A 20,927-nucleotide genomic window follows, 5' to 3' on the forward strand; every position below is an offset into this window, starting at 1 on the left:
ATGCTAAATATAAAGTATGGAGCATTTCCCCCTGGGGGGGGGTACGGGTTTTTTTTCTACAGGGTTTCCTTCTCCTTTAAATAATGGTGGGGGCACAGGTTACAGAATGATTCTACTTAAGACTAAATTTATCACACATGTGGCCAAGCAAATTCAGCCCCTGTATGGCCATTTTTGTATATTCATAGTGTCATTCCTATAGAGCTAAACAGCTACGGCCTGTGACAATGCCTGTAATACTAATGTGGTAAATGGTCCAAACAGCTGCCTCTTGTAAAAACACCCACTGGTGTCGGGGCCATCTGAATGATTAGCTGAAGCAAAGTAGCAGGGTCGTTTATAATCTTTTGGATTTACATTACACTATAAAAATCCGGACATTTAGGGGCAAATTCTTTAACCTCTGAAAATTCGCCAGCGCCGGCTTCGCTCACATTGCAACACTTCGCCAGGACAACGCTAATAAACTAAAATCCGAATTTGTGTCCAGGGTGCCGAACCCTGGTGAAGTTGCGCTAGCATTACTGCGCCAAGCGAATCGAAGTTACGCTAGTGTTGGCTAATTTGCATACGGCGGGAAGTTAAAGTAGAATGGACGTATATGTTACAGCAAATACATTACACAAGCCTGGGAAACCTTAATGAAATAAAATAAAGTTGTTATATTGCCCTACACATGAGCCCAGTGTATATTTTATGTGCCATATGTTAGGAAATGTATGTTGGAGCCCGGGTACCCAAAAAAGTTTTGCAGACTATCACCCTGAAAAAGTACTTCGCCCTTTAGTAAATTTGCCCATGTGAATGATTCAGCTACTGTAACAGATGTGATCTTTGTCTCTGTCGCTGTGGTGCAATGGCCCTTCTATTATCTTTGTTGCTGTGTGCGCTTATTGAAGAAACATTGTGTGTCCGTCAGGATTGGTACTAAACGATTGTTCTCACACAAAACTCTGTACACCAGCGCACAGCTTAGAGGGAACACTAGGGGGTCATTTACCAACACTAGGCAAATGTGCACCTTGCCAGTAACCTATATTAACCAATCAGATGTTTGCTTTCATTGTTCTACCTGCAGCGATAGCGCTGATTGGTCGCTATCAGTTACTGCTCAGGCATATTTACCCAGTGTTCATAAATGAGACTGTAGTCATTTTCCAATAACCATTAAGTGAATATATCTGAAGATTGCAGGCTAGGAACAAAATGAAACGTGACAGACTAACTAAGTAACAGAATTCTGCTAAACCAAAATATTGACAAGTGCAAGCATCAAGTGAGAATGTAATACTTCCATGTTTGGATTTTAATAGAAACTTACAAATGATCAAAATTGTTGTGAAATAGAAAAACGATCACTGCCTGGATTTCAAACTATATATATTTTTTCAAAATAAAGTGCATCAGACGAGAAAACAAAAATTAAGACCAAGGCCCAGAATTCCATCTTTATCTCGGTTTGCCACATGTGAATAGTTTCATCATTACAGTAATGAGATTTGGTGGTCACATATAGGGTGAATAAAATTACCGTCTCTTCACACGCAATTCCCGTGTGGTACCGTAAGAACATGTAGCGAGGATGTTGGAGCCGTATATTCACAGTGATTAAAAAGGGAATCTCTTCCTGCTGTCTGCACCAGCCATGTAGCCGCCATTTCCAAAGAAAGGGTTGAGGGTTGTTGTGTTTACCTTGGTCTCAAAGTACTTCACACTTGGCAGTACTGGGAGTTTCCCATTATTTCCAGGCGTAGGGAATACTGACCGAAACTTTGGCAACGGCTTTGTTACTCCAGGTACATTTAGTTTTGGCAGCTCCACTGGAAAGGCAGGTGCATGATAATGGGTGGGAGGCTCTGCTATTGTCTTCAATGCCTGCTTTAAAATAAAGGTTATTGGAAACAGTGGCATAAACATAATAGAAATCCACAAGCTAAATAACATGGCTAAGGATTTATTCTTGCTCCACTTTTTATATCCATATAAATATACTGTTATCATTCACTGGTACAAAACTGTGTCTGCTGCTGAGGCCCAATATGGTTCATTTAAATAAGATGCTGTGTAACTGTAGGGGCAACCACTCAAAATGAAACATCAGATAACTATGTATGAAGCAATGGTTTTGATACATAGCCAAAGAGATTCATGTGTCGCATACATATAGGGATGAAAACTTATCATACAAAATGGGACAACTACTGCTAAAAAGTAGCTAATTTGTAGGTGCTGTTTGGCCCTTTTATTTCTATGGCTGCCCATACACAGTGTTATCCAGCTCATCAGACCACTGTCTTATATTGTCCAGTTTGGTCTTCAACATGGACGCCAAGTAGCACTATCTGTTCTGCTTTAGGGCAGTATGCTGGAGACGAGAGCTGCACCTCCTGTTACTTGCACTTTTTACAGGGAATCATTCACCTGCTGAGAAGGAAATCCTAGGATACAAACTTCAGACCAGGAAGAAACGGCAGACTAACACAATATACAATTGCCTGTGAAATACAACCTCTCTGTAGTGACTGTATACCTATCAAGCTGAATAGACAGAAAGGCTAAAGAACAGCACAGTCATTGGAATGATGCTTCCAATAACGACCTTCCAATTTCTAGTTGAAACCACTCATTTATTCGGATTGGGAATATTTTAACTAACATATACCAGGTGAATGTATCACTTATTCCAGTTAGTCAGCATAATGGTACAGACCTGTGTGTATGGGCCCTGGTTATTTCCCCACAGTCAGGGAGTAAGGTAGTGGGTCATATAGGAAAGCTCTTGCTGGGAAAGTGTCAGCATTCCAGTTAATTACAACCAATTCTGGTTCTGTGCTGCCTCTCCCCCTGTACTTCACAGCAGTGTACTGACTTGAGAAGCAGATTCACTAGTGTGTAAAGTGTTAATAAATATATTGACATATTCAATATATATTCACTATATAAACTGGTTACAGGATCGGGTACAGAGGGTGGTTGTTAACGGCACATTCTCTACTTAGAGTAAGGTTCTTAGTGGGGTCCCTCAGGGCTTGGCATTGTGTTCACTTTTATTTTACTTGTTCATTAATGACTTAGGGGAGGGTATTGTAAGTAATGTATCAGTGTTTGCAGATGAGACAAAATTATCCAGCCCAATTAATTCCATCCAGGATGTGGCATCCTTGCAACATGATCTTGACAAACTGGCAATCTGGGCAGCTAAGTGGCAAATCAGATTCAATGTTGATAAATGTAAAGTCATGCACCTGGGATGTAAAAATATCCAAGCCACTTATACCCTTAATGGGACTGCACTAGGCAAATCCATTATGGAAAAGGACCTTGGAGTCATTGTAGATGATAAACTTGGCTGTAGCAAGCAATGCCAGTCAGCAGCATCAAGGGCAAATAAGGTCTTGAGCTGTATTAAAAGGGGCATAGAGTCACGGGAGGAGGGGGTCATTCTTCCACTGTATAGAGCACTTGTAAGGCCCCATCTAAAATATGCCGTACAGTTTTGGTCTCATCACTCAAACAGGACATTATTGTATTAGAGAGGGTACAGAGAAGGGCAACTAAGCTGGTAAAAGGTATGGAAAATCTTAGCTATGAGGAAAGACTGGCCAAATTGGGGATGTTCACGCTGGAGAAGAGGCGCTTAAGGGGTGATATGATGACTATGTATAAATATATAAGGGGATCATATAATAATCTCTCTAATGCTTTATTTACCAGTAGGTCTTTCCAGCTGACACGAGGTCACCCATTCGGATTAGAAGAAAAGAGGTTCCGCCTAAATATTCGGAAGGGATTTTTTTTACAGTGAGAGCTGTGAAGATGTGGAATTCTCTCCCTCAGTTGTACAGGCTGATACATTAGATAGCTTTAAGAAGGGGTTGGATAGCTTTTTAGCAAGTGAGGGAATACAGGGTTATGGGAGATAGCTCATAGTACAAGTTGATCCAGGGACTAGTTCGATTGCCATTTTGGAGTCAGGAGGGATTTTTTTTCCCCCTCTGAGGCAAATTGGAGAGGCTTCAGATGTTTTTTTTTGCCTTCCTCTGGATCAACTGGCAGTTAGGAAGATTAAAAAAAATAAAAAAAATAAAAGGTTGAACTTGATGGACATGTCATTTTTCAACCTTACTTACTATGTATACGCCTGTACTTAAAGGGGTTGTTCACCTTTAAGTTAAGTATGTTATAGAATGCCCAATTTGAAGCAATGTTTCAATTGGTTTTCATTATATATTTTTATATAGTTTGAATTATTTGCTTCTGACTTCCAGCTTTTAAATGGTGGGTCACTGACCCCATCTAAAAACAAATGCTCTGTAAGGCTACATATTTATTGTTATTGCTACTTTTTATTACTCATCTTTCTATTCAGGCCCTCTCCTATTAATATTCCAGTCTTTTATTCCAATCGATATTCCAATCGATATTCCAATGGTTGCAAGGGTAATATGGACAGTAGTAACTAGAATGCCAAAATTAATAAATAATTACAAAAATGAATACCAATTGCTAATTGCCTCAGAATATCTTTCTCTTCATCATACAAAAAGTGAACTCAAAGGTGAACAACCCCTTTAAGGACCCTTTAAACTCATCAAGTGTAGATTAGTGCAGTGCTTCAGGGAGTGACACAGGTATTATCATGGGCAATGCATTTATTGCCTTACTCTTGCCTATCTTAAATCATTAGGCTTCGCAAACTGAATAAAATGGGCTCTTAAAACTTTTATCATTTGTCATTCTGTGACTTTTTATTCACATTTTTCTGGCTTCTGAGCACATAAAACCAGGGTCTACTATCTGACAGGTGAAAAGCATTTTATGGTAGTATAGTACAGAACAGCTGTCAGAAAAAGGGTACTCAGAATGATGCAAATGGCATTTTGCTTCCTACAATGACAAATGAAACCTTCAAAATAACATTTTTATTTTGCATTCTATAACAGCATGAAAGGAAATAGAAATATCGTACAGTTTCTTTCTTAGAGCTCTAACCTGATCAAATCAGTGATCTCTGGCAGGCAGTAATAGGAGTAAAGGAATGAAGCTGGACATGATGCAAAGATCCGATCGTTCGAATCCCCCATCTCCCGACCTGCCACTAACCATTCCGATCAAATAAAGTAGTAAAAGAACAGATCGGCCGATGTTCTGGCCCTGACAGCAATCGTACAAAAGTCTGACAGTCTCCCTCTGAAAATCATACGATCGGCAATACATGCAGATATATTATCGGCAGCCGACAAATCTTTTAACCAAACGACCAATCTCTGCCGGACGAAAAATTTCGGGACTCTCCACACACGGTCCAAAAATCAGATCTTGGCGTCTATGGCCAGCTTAAGGTAGTGCTAATTTGCGAATAGCAGAGGTGAAACTTTCCAGGATCTATATAAGCGGAATATACTGCTGATGGAATCACACTGCTTCCTATTGCATAGTCTTGCACTAATGTTAATCATCACATGCCTCTTCCTTGTCTGCTTGGTTGTAAAATAGATTGGATAATGAGAAAATATGGTTGATGAGATGTGATCCGAAATGCCACATACCTAGACAGAATTGGTTCAGTTACATCCTAAAATCTGATCCAAAATCAGATATGACAATGTTCAACATCTTCCTAGACATTCTCAACACTCCTCTGTCTCTTATAGTTAAATTGGGTTGAAAAAAGTCCATCAAGTTCAACCCCTCCAAATGAAAACCCAGCATCCATACACACACCCCTCCCTACTTTCACACAAATTCTATATACCCATACCTATACTAACTATAGAGCTTAGTATCACAGTAGCCTTATGTTCTCCTCAAGTCAAGTCTCAAAACATCCAGTATCTTCACATCTTGATATCTTGATATCTGCCCTGTCAACCCTATTCCATCCACACTGTGCAGTTTCAATTCCTGTCTATTCAAATGTATGTGTTTTAAGGACAATTCAAAACACTGCCCCCCCCAACCGCACTGAATCTCACACAACTTGTCAATGAATCTTTCCCTCTCATCAATGTTATTCTGAAAAATCCCTCTGCTGATCCCTCCAATCTTAGTAACCTCCAACTAATAACCTGTTCTGAGTGAGAAGTGGTTTCTGGCTTTTGCTGCTAATACTCCTACATCTCTCAACAAATTTTGACACCCTTTCCTCCTCCTCTAATCCCTCCATACTATTGGTATTCCTGACTCTGACCTGGTTATCCTCTTCCTATAGAAATGTACCCACTGTTGCCAAATATGATATTCAATGTCTGCTTCAGCCTTGTGCTTTTACATGGTGACTTTGAATATACATTTTACAATAAGGGAAACATAATTCTATCTATATATTTAATATTGTTCTGAAAATAAAGATTATTTTTGTATTTTAACTGTGGATCCTTTTGGAGGTATAGTGAATATTTCATGTATCTGCACCCAGGCATATATAGTATAACGACTTTGTCGAGAGTGCTGGAATATATATATTATATGTGGAATATATATACACATATACATACCTACATACACACATATACATACACACAGAGCAGTGTGTTTGTGAAGATCTTACCTGCCTGCGTCCCTGTCCGGCAATCCGCAGAAAGTAGTTCATTGATCCTGAAGTGTTTGATTTTTCTGTTATTCTTATTTTCCGGTGCTGTCTTTCTAATATTCTGCATTATGAAATAAGTCTAATATATAAATATTCATTCTCTTCCTGAACTCATAGTCAGCAAAAATTAAGAAATAAGTCAAGGGAAATATTGGTGGTTGTGGGGCATATTTTAGGTTTTTGATCAATACAAATCATGAATCTCCATAAAATGATACATATTTGTTAGGCAGGTGCTCTTGGGGTATGGGCCTTTCAGAATCAGAGGTATTTTCCTGCATATAAAGGGATATGTATCAGATGTTTTTATATGATGTAAATTTGTTTTTTGTTTTTTTAATATTGAGAGCCAAATATCTTGTTACAGAAGAAAGCTTATGCTGAAAAAAATCAATTCAGTTATATTTGACTAACTTTCTAATAATTATACTTGAAAAATTGGATGGAAAAATACACAATAAATATATAAATACTCAAGTTTATAGGCTTAAAAACGTATTGTGTTTTCGAATGAAAACCAGCGTCAAACACCCCACAAAACCTCTGAAAATCATCAAGGCAATAAAAATCTTCAAATGGTTAAAAGATCTCTGCCATTGACTTTTACATGAATTCAACAGGTTTTAGCTGGGGTATTTTCAGAATTCAGATTTTTTGCTGCTTTGGGGCATAATTAATCTCTAAAAATTTTAATTTTTTAGTGAAAAAAAAAAACTCGAATTTTTTGAGAAAACAAAACTCAGCCTTTAATAAATAGGCCCCTTAGAGTTAGTTTATTATATAAGATAAAGAAACAATAGTGGCATTCATTTGTTCATTTATAAACATTCTCAGCTTTCCAGTCATGTTTCAGAGAAATTTTCTATTAAACAAAGAGCAAGTGTCCTGGTGTTTGCAGCATGGGGAAACCAGACAAGAAGAGATGAAGAATTGGAAAGAATATTGTGGTTGAAATTACCGCACTGAAGGAAGATAGTATAATTAGTAATAAAATCAAATCTACAATAAGGTTAAATAATCTGACCTATAAATGGTATTGTAAAAAGCCTAGTACATGTCTCCTGGCATTCCTAATATCAACTGGGACATTACTGCCCCCTGATCCATCCAGAACTGTTCAAGTTAACATGGCCATGGCCCGTTCTTCCTTAGCAGTAAAGACCTTTACATTAATAATATCCTCCCTAAAGAGGGAGGTAAATCAATAGTCCACTGCACCCTGTGTAGGCGTCACATTTTAGAGTTCGGGTTCAGACATCTGTTTAAGTAAAGAGATGTTAAATGTTGCTGTCATTTCAACCAAATACATTTTCCATTGTGCCTCTGGGACCTGGACAGAGTATAGGAACAGTTGCTTACCTGGGCTCTGTGAAATAGGAATGCTGAAGAGATTGGCTGGCATTAAGCCTTTCATCAGGATCATATTCTAACATTGCACACATCAAGGATAAGCAATCAGGAGACATGTTGGGTAATAGCCGGGTTATTCCTGTTCCTTTTTTTGTAGGGAAGTCAAAACTCATTGCCCGTGACCTAAAGTAGACAGATATCTTTGTTTAAAAATCAGCATCTCTTCTACCAGTACACACCCATACTTTCAGTGCAGGAATATGGAGATATATGTAGGTCTAACATCTGGTATTGGAGCCTCCTATAGCTCTCATATTACCCTGGTTTGTGTTTCAAATGATGGATGGATGTGTCTTATTGATCCTTTCCAGAATAGTCAATTACAGCCTTATAGTCATACAAGCAAAGACGGCTTCAGCTCCCCAGCTGCTGACTGGTTCCTATCCTACAGTGTAGTGTGCTGCTCGCACTCCTGGGAAAGGAGGCAACAGGTGGGCAGGATCAGTAGGGTTTTTGCAGAGATTTTCAATAAATCAGCCTGAACGCTACTTTTTAAGCACATTCCTTCTATATTTAAACGAGTACAATGCACTTGCGAGTATAATGCTTTTTTTATTTTATTGGAACAAATATTAAAAGTTACGTTTTAGATACATTGTTATAACGCTTTCATGAAGTAGTTGGCTTGTTACATTGTAGATGGAAAGGTACATTCCATTCAAATTTATTACAGTTGTTTGTTTCTAAATACATCAGAGTTTATTGCTAACTTGTGGGGAATGTGTTATAGATAACGGGTTCTGCTCCATACGTTCATTTGAGTATAATGCACTGGCACATTCTTGTTCTTCACACAATATGGGGCACATTTACTTAGTTGAAGTGAAGGAATAGAATAAAAAAAAACGTAGAATTTCGAATGATTTTTTTGGCTACTTCGACCATCGAATTGGCTACATCAACCTTCGTATCGAACGATTCAAACTAAAAATCGTTTGACTATTCGACCATTCGATAGTCGAAGTACTGTCTCTTTAAAAAAAACTTCGACCCCCTACTTTGGCAAGTAAAACCTACCGAGGTGCAATGTTAGCCTATGGGGAAGACCCCATAGGCTTTCTAAGCTTTTTTTGGTTGTAGAAAAATCGGTCGATCGATGGATTAAAATTCTTCGAATGCTTCGATTCGAAGGATTTAATCGTTCGATCGAACGAATTGCGGTAAATCCTTCGACCTCGATGTCAAAGGATTTAACTTCAACAGTTGAATATCGAAGGTTAATTAACCCTTGATATTCGACCCTAGGTAAATGTGCCCCAATATGTCTCTTCAAATATATTAAAAATGTTTAAGAGATAAAAAAAAATAAAACCTATAGATATTGGTATTACCATCATGGATTCATACAACTTAGATCCCATCAAGTACAAATTTATTTTTTGGACAGCACGGTTTTATTATTTATAAAAAAAATTTTATAAAAAAAATATTATTTACTTAAAGGAGAAGTAAAGTCATAATCACAGGAGAGAGCAAAATGTGCTGAAAACTGCACCGCCTGGTGTTTTCCCATAGTAGCTCCAAGTTGCCATCTTCTGCTTCTTTGTTCTTCTCTTTGGCCCTAAGCCATTATATACTGCTCATGAGTACCTGGACCAGAATTTAGAGAAGATCCAGAAAAAAAAGATGTTGGTGCGGCGCTCCTACAGTAATACCTCAGGCTGGGTGCACTTTTCAACAAACAGGAGCACTAGCCCAGGGTCTCATGTAAGCGATTACAATCGCTGGCATTTTGGCACCCCTCCCAGTGATTATACCTTTCAGTCTCCTTTAAAGGAATTTTTTAGTGTAAAAATAAAAAAGCTAGGCTATGCAAAATACATTTTTTCCAATAGTTAGCCAAAAATGTAATCTACAAAGGCTGGAGTGACCAGATATCTAACATAATACCCAGAACCCAACTGCAGCTCTATTATTGGTTAACAGTCAGTAACCAATCAGTGACTTGAGGAGGGCCAAATGAGCCATAACTGTTTGCTTTTGAATCTGACCTGCATGTTAAAGGGGAACTATCACTAATATGAAAATGTAATATTAACCATCATCTTGAAATAAGAATCTTTCTAAATACAATCAATTAAATAGTCTGCATTGTTTCTGAAATAATCAAGTTTATCTTCACTATCCCTCTGTCGGCATCTGTTTCTCTTCATTCTCTCTTCATGAAGCAGTTGAGTGTCAGATATTCATTGACAGTGAGATCCAATATGGGGGGGGGGGGCTTCCTTTACTAGCAGATGAATTAGAGCTCACTCAAATAACGGATTCCAGTACAAACAAAATAACTGCCTTTTGCACAAATTCTGCATGTAGAGAGACATGATGTCTGGTCATTTCAATAGAGTGAGCTCTAATACATTTTCTAGGCAAAAGGAGCCCCCTTATAAGATATACTGGATCTAACTCTCAATAAATATCGGACACCCAACTCCTGCAATAAGAGAGAATGAAGAGAAACAGATGCTGAAAGAGAGGGATTGTGAAGATAAACGTGATTATTACAGAAACGGTAAAGAATTTTTTATTGATTATATTTAGAAAATGTCTTATTTTAGTATGCTGAACCATGTATTACATTTTCATTTCCACAATAGTTCCCCTTTAAGGATCAAAAGTAGGGATGCACTGAATCCACTATTTTGGATTCGACCGAACCCCCGAATCCTTTCTGAAAGATTCGGCTGAATCCGAACCCTAATTTGCATATGCAAATTAGTGGTGGGTAGGGTAAAAAAAAATTACTTCCTTGTTTTGTGACAAAAAGCCACTCGATTTCCCTCCCCAGCCCTAATTTGAATATGCAAATTAGGATTTGGTTCGGCCGGCCAGCAGGATTCGGCCGAATCCGAATCCTGCTGAAAAAGGCCGAATCCTGGATTCGGTGCATCCCTAATCAAAAGCAAACTAATTGAACAGTTATGTCCCATGTGGCCTCCCTTAAAGTTCTTGACTAACTAAGAGCTAGAGAGAGTAAGGAAGTTTGATTCTTGCTATTATGTTAGACATCCAGTCACTCCAACCTTTATACATTACATTTTTGGCTAACTACATTAGAAACATTTTTTATTTTGCACAGCCCTATTTACCCTGTTTTTATTTTTACACTAAACTGTTCCTTTAAAAAGGCCTTTATTACAGATGGCTTTCCTGCATTCAAGAGGTTTTTGGAGAACCGCTTTCTAGATCACGGATCCCATACCTGCAAATATTCTCATTATTTAGCCACAGGAGCTCTCACTTTTAAGTGGAAGTGCATGCCTTGGAAAGCTAAACCAAACTTTTATTAAAATCCAATTGATTTTATTTTTATCATTTGCAAATAAAAAATTGTGCTCATGAACATAAATATGCAATTATATGAAATAAAATACTTTCTATTTCTTCTTTCAGGTCGTAAGGTTAATAAGAAACACTGTTCTGTACAATGCTGAACAGTGACATAATAAAGGTAATTTGGAAATATTCTAAAATGTAATGAGATAAATCTGAAAAGAACTTACGGTTTAAATTTTTTCAGCAATGCTAGATCTGGAGTGCCGATAACATCGTGAATTTTTGAGATCTGGTCTAATTCATTGGATCCAGGAAACAGGGGGTGCAGACTGAGGAGAGAAGAATACATGCCATTTATGGGTTATTTGCTGAAAAGCACACAGCCATTTTTGGCTTTTACACTTGCCTTCAGATACAGTTCTGTTGACATAACCAGATGGGAATGCTGATGCTGCAGGCACACAATTAGAGAGCTCTGGCACAGTCTGTATAAAGACCATTTCTGATCAGAGAGCACAGAAAACATTAACTGCCTATGTATATTCCATTGTTAACAAACATATAAGATTTTAGTGATTTAGGTTCCCTAATTTGTGTGCTTTCTCACTTTGTTTCTTATACATAGCATCTCCCTTTGTTCCCAGTATTGCCTATAATAGCTTATGAAACAAGTAGTACATTGAAAGAGTAATGGCTGTAAGACTTACAAATCCCATGCAGATAATCAGGCTATATTTGTATTTACCTAGCAATTTCAAAGAATACACAGCCAGCGCTCCAAATGTCCATTTTGTAAGTATAATATCCATCTGTAAGCAGGCACTCTGGAGCACGATACCATCGGGTAGAAATATATTCTGTGTAAGGCTGTTTGGAAAACAAACTGCGACATGACCCAAAATCACCAAGTTTGAGGACGTCTTGCTGAAAAAAAAATATATTCAAAATGTGGTGTGCGGTGTTTATATGCCACTGTTTTATGGAACAAAGATAGTTCACAAAGTTGTATTTTTACAGTAGAACCCCCATTTTAAATGTTTCAGTGTACCTAAAAAACAGGAAAATGTTCTTAAGTTTCAGTTACATATTTTACAATAAATGTACATTATTCCCAATAATATATTTTTTCAGTTAGCCAGGTGCCACAAATGACATCACTAAGCTCAATTATTAACTGATGTCCACCCTCAGCGAAGTTTATAATTGAATATTTTGAAGTTACTCGTGTTTCACGTGTATTTCAATAGTATTAATCAGTTCAGAAAATGTAACTTGTGCTGAAGTAGCTAATACTATAAAGTGCAACAATAGAAAACATACCTTTATTAAAATATTTTCTGGTTTCACATCTCGATGAAAGATTCCATTTCTGTTTGTAAATTAAAATAAAAATACCCATAAATATAGTGTCTGCACAAACGGACAGTGTCAAAACAACCGAATGCATAATAAAGAACATAGAACAAACAACATAACAGGATCGATCATTCAAGCATCGAGTCTGCATATTTACAAGCATTTATTTTTATTTTTTACAAATGAAAAACATGTCTCACTTGATATTAGCATATTCTTCTAATTGTGTGCAGCAAATCAGGTGTCCAAGAGGTTAACATGATAATTTTAATCAAACTGTATTCAACCTGGTATAAAAGAGAAATCCCTCCAGAATTGTCATATTGCCCAGTATATTTATGTAAGGCTGCTAATCACTTAAATGTGCCTACACACAGACTAACAGTACAAAACATCCAGTGTGCTATTACTATAAAAGAATACTATGGGAGGGGTAATCAGAAATATGGAATAAACTGAAATTGGTGTAAGAAATACTATTGGAATTAAACTAAAGTTAAAACATCAAATTCACAAAAGCCTTAAATGTTTTGTGAATATGGTGGTTCTGTAAACTTTGGAGATCAATTTAAGTGGGGTGCATAAACATTTTGCTCTTACTTTCTTTTCTTTGGGGAAGTTTTAGTTAACCAGCTGGCAGTTTCAGTCTTACCCAGGGCACGTCTGGCTGCAGCCATCAATACCTTCCATAGTCTTTCCATAATTCCCTAACAAAAAGCCAATGTAATGCATTGCTTGGAGACACCAGGGAAAACGCTGGCAGCATCCATGTATGCATGTATTTATCCATATATTACAACAGTAACAAGGAACAATGATAATTATAGACTTAAGCTTACTTATGTATATGTTCCAGGGACTTGCATAGCTGGTACATGTAATGTCTCAACTTATTTTCAGGCAATGGGTGTCTTCTTCCTGTTTCAAAGTAAATATTTTAAACATGAGAGGTTTCTGGCTACATAATAAATGCATCATCTCTCAGGCCTGTTTACGCATCTACATGGCAGAAGTCTTCATTCACCTCAAATTTAGTGATACCATATGCAGCAGAAATTTCAAGATGTCTGATTGAACTGATAACTGAAACTGGCAGAACGTCTACAGTCTGCTTAATGAGGAGGTATATGTTTTCATGCATTTTTGTTTTCTTCATACAGCGTTGTCCCTTTGCTTCAGAGAACACTGAATAGTAGAACCAATAGATTTTAAGATGAGAAAATATCATAAATGATCTCATAACAAGCTTAGTTACCTCTGATCAATTCATAGATATTCATATCCATAAGTTCACATATCAGGGAAAGACAACCAGATTTTCTGTCACTGTTAAAACATAAAACAACTTAATTATTTTGGTGAATGTAATGGTGGTGGGCAGTAATATCAGCATTCTCTTGCTCTGTCAGGCCACCTTTCGTGCCAGCTAACACTGCAGAATTACACTAGTCCCTATGTTACGCATAATATAATTTGAAGAAGTGCGGTGGGACTAGGGGGTTTGAAATCTGGATCTTGAAACCATTACCCAATAACAGTGCAAGGATATTGTTCAAGCCAACACTTGGGCTCATGCCACACCAGGATGATTCTCCACTAGCAGAAAAACACCTAAAACGGCTTGTTTGTCACCATTGCTTGTGCCAATAAGCATAAAACTCAATAATCATGTCAGTTTTTTAACTGCAACTAAGGCATCTACCTCTGACAGAATGCTACTGAAAGGATAAGTAAAATCTTTGAAAAAAAAGTTAATGTAAAATTGATGAGAATACTATTCTAAGAACTTTTGTAATTTACATTCATTATATTCTTTGTTTTTTTTTTGGGGGGGGGTGTTATTTTTTTTATTACCTTTACCACTATAGAGCAATTTGATACAGTTTTTGACATTTACCTGTTCAAGGATAAGTCAATGTAAAATAGATGATTATGCTCTGCAATGTACATTAATTATTTAATTTCTTTTAATTCCAAGATATTAAGGGATACATGTACTGTTAATATGAATGACTTTTGTTACAACAGCACCACCTGCTGGTCAGTTTCCGACCAGTGTGACCACCAAGTAGTCAAGGAAGTTGTCAGGATAAACAGAGGCTGCTCTGATGTTCTTCTGCTTAAGAAAGTTGCGAGAAAGGTTTCTAATTCTTTTCCCAAGCAGAAGAACATCTGAGGAACATCCGAGCAGCCTCTTTCACTCTCCTGACATCTTCCTTGACTATTTGGTGGTTAGACTGGTGGGAAACTGACCAGCAGGTGCGCTGTTGTAACAAAATTCATTCATATTAATAGCACATGTATCCGTTTATATCTTGGAATTAAAAGAAAATAATTAATATACATTGCAGAATTTCTTAGAAGAGCATAATCAGCTATTTTATATTGACTTATTTTAAAGGTTTACTTATCCATGAACACTTATGGATAGGTGAATGTCAAAAACTGTATCAAATTGCTCTATAGTGGTAAAGGTTATGAATACAATAACCCCCCCCCCCCCCAAAAAAACAAAAAAAAACAAAAAAAAAACAAAGAGAATATAATGTTCTCTGCAAAGGTATCCAATGTGGCATTTAGAGCAAGATAATCACAGAAGCAGTGCTGCATTATTTCAATGGTATGTGTAGTGGACAGAATAGAAAAGTAAGATAAATACTGCTTTAATTTTTTTTGGAGTTAATCTTCACTAAAATCGCCACTCCTTAAATTCACTTATTAAAGAAAAATATTATTTTGCCATGACATGCTTTTTACTTCTACCTTATCTATAAAAAATATATTTTCTAATGTAAGTATTTTCACATATGTAGTATAATGCTTTCAATAAAGGGTTTGAATTTTCAAGACTGCAGACTAAAGGGGATGTTACATGTGAATGTTTTTATGTCACTTTCCTTTCCAGGTGTCACTGGCCCTTTAAGACAGAAAACGTACCAAGAATTGTAATAGGAACAGGGCATATATTTTGCAATTTTGAATTTTTGTAGACGTTAATAAAAACTTACAAGACAACTTCACATAATGTTAAGATGTTTGGATGTGGGCTGAGTCGCCTCAGGGCTTGCACTTCTCGCAAATTGTTCACCTGTTCAGCACTATATTATAGTATAGAAATAGAAAGGTTAGTTATTTAGGGTTTTTGTAACCACTGGCATGGAAAATTATAATTTGCTTGCAAACCACATCTCTGAGTATATGGCAACCTACCCTTAGATGAGTTATTGCAAAGGTGTGTCTGGGCACTATATACTTCTTCCCCAGGCTAAATGAATAGGAGGGGTAGTATTAGGTTGCCCTACCCTTAAGTGCTACTTGGGGAATTCACTTGACAGCAAATTATATCCTTTTGTGCTAGCCTGTATATCAGTGATGGGGTATTTATGATTATATTCAGTCTGTTGAAGAAACATTTACTCTTGTATTCAGTCTATTAAAGAACCAAATATCAGATATACCTTTTAAACTGCTGCTTCATCTTTTTGCACGCATAAAAGTTTCCATCTTGTAAACTTTGTGTCTTCAAAACCTCTGAAAAAGTGCCTTCACCTATTTTGCTAATTGTTTTATATCCTGGAAAACAAGTATTGATTAAACTGTTTAGCTTGTATCCATTGTACCTGTATTTAAAGAAGAAAAAATTATTTTGTTAGCCAAAATGCATTTATATGCCCTAAACTGTATGCAAACCTTTTGTATTGTAACTAAGAGGTTTCTATTGATGATACGCCTAAATACTCCCAGAAAAGCATTTGCCATTATATATTAATACATCCTAACCAAAACCAAACAAGGATTAGGAATAAAGGAACAAGATTATTTTTCTGTAATACCATTTAGCTGCAATCCTGCATGCTGGGGCTGCAATAAAAAACAGCATTCTCAATGTTACCAGGTGGGGCTTTTTGTTGCCCCTGGTAAAGTGCTCCTGAAAAAAAAAGCTCTGTTGCAACACCAGTTGAAACATACTCTTTTCATTCTCTAACCCCCTCCCCAAGACAAATTCAACGTACATTTGTATGCTTTTTTTTCAAGAAGTAGATATTTACAAAGATTTTCTAGATGTTTAGATTTGAAGATATTAGCCAGTTTTGCACAGTTAATATAATGAAACTTATACAATGGCTCCACCTGCTGGTCAATTCTGTCCAATAGGCTGACAGTTTATAGACCTCTACCTGACACCCTTTAAATGTGGCCATACACGGGCAGATTTAAGATGCCCAATCAGGCCCTCCAGTTCTGACAGATTCGGCATTCTATTTGCCCGTGTATGGGCTCTTCCAACGGGTCTACCAGACCATTCTCTGGCAAAAATTGGTTTTGTGTTTCCTATTATTTAGAAGCTCCCTCACTCTCCTGGAAATTTGGCTCTGTACTGAAGAGCACATCGGAGATACTGTTCTGTAAATGTGGTCTTTGTGTTCATATCTGGATTTTTAGTATTAAAAAAAAAAGAAAGACATTTATCAATAAAATGTTAAAGGATAATTGCCAGTTTATGTTTCAGTGTTCTGAATTTAGAGAAATTGCTGCTTTTAACAAAATATAGGATTTGGGGCCATATTTTGGAATTGAATGTCTCTGATGCAGTGCTTTAACAAGCTAGAAATCTCCACATCTGTATTTAGAGATATCTCTTCTTGCCACTGTAATGAAAGTCACAAATTGTGGATACTTTTCTTGCCATTTTGTGATGATATTAACCCAAATATAGCAAAGGTTTGGCAGATCAGTAGATAATCTCTGCAATGGTCAGCCATATAATATGTGGCTAAAGGTGGCCATTCACTATAAGATCCACTCGTTTGGCAAGGTCGCCAAACGAGCGGATCTTAATCCGATATGCCCACTAACGGTTTGGCAATATCGGGTGAATCTGAACATTCAGCCCTGGGGCCGAACGATTGGATTCCAATACTGCGAATAGGCTCTGACGGGTCGCAGGACTGCATCAACTAGCCGATGCGTTCCTGGATTCTGGATGGAACGAAAAATCAAACTTGACCGATCGATATCTGGGCGATTTTTGGCCCGATATCAATCGGTTGGACCCATCTGGAGCCCCCACACATGGGCAGATAAAATGCCGAATCGGACCGATATCGGCAGCTTTAATCTGCCCGTGTATGGCCATCTTAATTTAAATTAATACTATTGCCAGCATTTTACTGGTCCAGCCAGGGTCACAGGGTCGGACTGGGGGTTGAACGGGGCTGTTGTGAACGGGGCTGTTGTCCCAGGCCCCCCCCCCCATGTGCACATGCACGTACGCTGTTTTTTTGCGGCAACCGCCCGAAAAGGGGAGGTTTCAATTTGGCGGCTGGAAGAATCCTTCAGATGTGGGATCTGGGTGCGGATCTGGGCTGGCGGGCCCACAAGGGTTTTTCCCGGTGTCCTGCCGGCCCAGTCTGGCCCTGAGTCCAGCCAGGGTTTCCCCTGCCAGAACCCACAGATTGCTAGTCTGGGCTGCTGAGTCCAGCCAGACAGCAATCCTAGTATCTCTATGAGTGTTAAAAAGATTGTATTTTATGACCCCCAAAGCAAAATACTCTACCTGAGCTCAAAGACAAGTTTCAAGTCTTTTAATATTTGTGATTGGTTTATTCCATAATGGAACACTGCAATTAGGTACGGGATCCCTTATTCAGAAACCAGTCATCCATAAAGCTCTGAATTATGGGAAGGTCATCTCCCGTAGAGTCAATTTTAATGAAACCTTATTTTTAAAGATGGTACCTTGTACTTCACAGTAACTAAACTACATACATATTGGTGGCAAAACATTATTGAATGTTTAAATTATTTTAGCAGACTTATATGGTGATACAAACTACAGAAAGATCCATTATCTGGAAACCCCAGGCCCCATACATTCCAGATAATAGATCCTATACCTGTATTAAAGTCCCACACTCTAACTGGTAAGAGCTGCTGTGCTTACACCCAAACCGAGGGCAAGCATTCATGCTAGGTTACATCAGTAACTGAATCAACAGAGGTGTGGAAATTTCTTCCTGCTAGGGTGATGACAAACAGGGTGCCTTATCTCTGTGGGCAAAAAAGCACCTGAAAATACATGAATGTCTGGAAATTGTGTGAGATTGCAAACAATGGCATTTTGGACAATTTAAGTGTTTTATTTATGATTGTCACAAACCCTAACGGAAAGGTCCATTAGTCTCTAGTCTCACAAGAAAACATAACTGCCCAAATAGCCCTGTGTGCCATCGTCCTTATAGTTAGAGCCTGCTTTTTTTGCTTATTTGCCTTCATGTAATTAGTGAACAAGAACACACAGAACATCAAAAATGGTGGCTTAAAGTATAACATTAAAAAATGAAATGTATATGTCAATCTTGTAAGATTCTTTGATTGGTCACTTATTAGGATATACACTATCTGATGGGTGAATTGTCTCTCATAATTTGACTTGCCACCTTTTCTATGAAGAGAAATGAATGGCGGAACCATACAGGGGAAGGGTAGGAGATGAACAGGGATGGGATTGTGTTGGATAAGAAGCTTAGCTGACTAATTAGAGGAAGCTCTTTGTTAAACTGGATGGGGATTGGGTTAGTTTTATTAACAGACATTAATAAAGCACCAACCTATTCCGCAGCTCTAGGTTAAATTGGGGGTCTAACTACAGAGACGCCAGTCCAGCACTTTTTAAGATTTAAAAGCATCTGGGCCATGCTTCCAATCATTAATCCATCTCTGCCCTATACTCACTGTTTTCTCAGTTGTGTTTCAACGCTTTTCAATGGTACAAATTACTTGGGTGACCAGGTAGGCAAAACTGGGCGAGTCCTGTATAGATCTGGACTGCGAGACAAAAAAACCCCTGGCATTCCATGTACATCGAGGCCCAAACAGCCGCCCAGTTTCTATGGCATCTTACAGGAGGCCCTCTGGCATTTGCTAGATCCCGCAGATTGCTAGTCTGAGTCTGATCCTGCAGAATCCATTTAGACATGTCTGTAGCTAGGGGATATAACCTACATTTACCAGCTACATTTTTACACATGCTCGCATTCAAGACTTTGCAAGGGCTGCACCCCTCCTCTGGAACTCTCTCTCTCTCTCGCTGACTTTCTCCCAACCTTTCTGCTTTCAAGAAATCTTTTAAAACGCACTTCTTTTGAGAAGCTTACCCTCACTCTGCTTAACTACCAAAACCCAACACAACATACAGTACCACATTTCTCACCCACTTAATTTGATCTTGCCCACTCCCACACCTTGTGTATTACTCCCTTCCCTTTAGAGCGTAAGCTCTTTCTGCATAGGGCCTTCCTCACCTTTTGTACCGGTATTGATTGTGATGTATGCAACTCCATATGTTCTATGTATAGAATTCATGTGATTTAGTTGTATAATCACATTTACTTTACAGTGCTACGCAATATGTTGGCGCTATATAAATACATGTTAATAATAATAGGGTCCCTGGCCTTAGCCAGTGTTTGGCTGGGCAGCTCTTCAAATCAGGATATATGGTCCATGTTGCCCAAGGCACCTGGCCTCAGCCTGCCCTTTAATTCCTCAGCCTGCCCTTTAATTCCTCAGCCTGCCCTTTAATTCCTCAGCCTGCCCTTTAATTCCTCAGCCTGCCCTTCAGAACATGCACAGAACCAATCACAAAGGTTTGGGTATTCCTGCCCCCAAAATGCTAAAGCCAAAGTTATCTTAGCCTGCATGTATTGAGGAGTAAGTGGGGAAAAATGTTGCCATGCAAATGTTAATGTAACTACAGTCCAGTGGCCCTTAAGTGCCTATATAGTAAATATGGCCTTGTCCCACCTTCAATTCAGATGAGGACATACCCCACTGGTAGAACAATGTATTGAGTGGGAGGCTGCAGCTCTTTGTCTGTCAGGAACATGAATGAGGGGAAGGCGGATAAGACAGAGTGGTACCAGTGCTCCTGGGTTGCTATGTAAGTGCACCTGTATATGTAGTGGGAGGCAAGGTGAAGTCTTGAACTCAAACAGCACTTACTGTTCATTGTATCATGAGGAGACTTCTCGCGTACTCACGCAAATAATGTCTGAATTATCTGGGTAGTGCCATCCTACAGTTGCTCCGGCTGAACGGGCACAGTCCTAGAGAGCAGCGCGCTGAGACTATTAAGGCGCCGCGTTGTATTTGTCACCTTGGCAACCCCATGCGCGCGAACTCGGCTGCCTGCACTCTCCCCTGCTATTTACTGCCGTCTGTCTTCCAGGCAGCGTCCTCACGCAAGCTGCTGCATGAACCACGTGATGGTTGCCTTTCTCTGAAACGAGAAAAA

The 20,927-nt window shown here is 38.3% G+C and overlaps 1 protein-coding gene across 6 annotated transcripts; it reads right to left on the reverse strand.

Annotated features, from left to right (window-relative positions):
• Nucleotides 1-1,277: 1,277 nt before the first annotated feature.
• On the reverse strand, nucleotides 1,278-20,877 carry mok.L (MOK protein kinase L homeolog). Of its 6 annotated transcripts, none has more exons than XM_018228832.2 (11): nucleotides 20,674-20,875; nucleotides 16,090-16,204; nucleotides 15,640-15,729; nucleotides 13,887-13,957; nucleotides 13,471-13,549; nucleotides 12,596-12,644; nucleotides 12,021-12,199; nucleotides 11,503-11,604; nucleotides 7,952-8,125; nucleotides 6,551-6,653; nucleotides 1,278-1,878 (listed from the first exon to the last, which is right to left on the reverse strand). In XM_018228832.2, the coding sequence occupies exons 2-11, from the start codon at nucleotides 16,107-16,109 to the stop codon at nucleotides 1,609-1,611; spliced, it is 1,137 nt and encodes a 378-aa protein (XP_018084321.1). In that variant the 5' UTR covers nucleotides 16,110-16,204; nucleotides 20,674-20,875; the 3' UTR covers nucleotides 1,278-1,608. The 6 variants fall into 6 exon arrangements, with proteins under 6 accessions (XP_018084321.1, XP_018084318.1, XP_018084320.1 ...); XM_018228829.2 differs by having other exon boundaries at nucleotides 20,636-20,875; XM_018228831.2 differs by having other exon boundaries at nucleotides 16,090-16,251; nucleotides 20,636-20,875.
• Between the last annotated feature and the right edge of the window lie 50 nt (nucleotides 20,878-20,927).

The sequence above is a fragment of the Xenopus laevis genome, chromosome 8L, assembly GCF_017654675.1.
Source record: "Xenopus laevis strain J_2021 chromosome 8L, Xenopus_laevis_v10.1, whole genome shotgun sequence".
In the NCBI taxonomy this organism is placed as follows: domain Eukaryota; kingdom Metazoa; phylum Chordata; class Amphibia; order Anura; family Pipidae; genus Xenopus; species Xenopus laevis.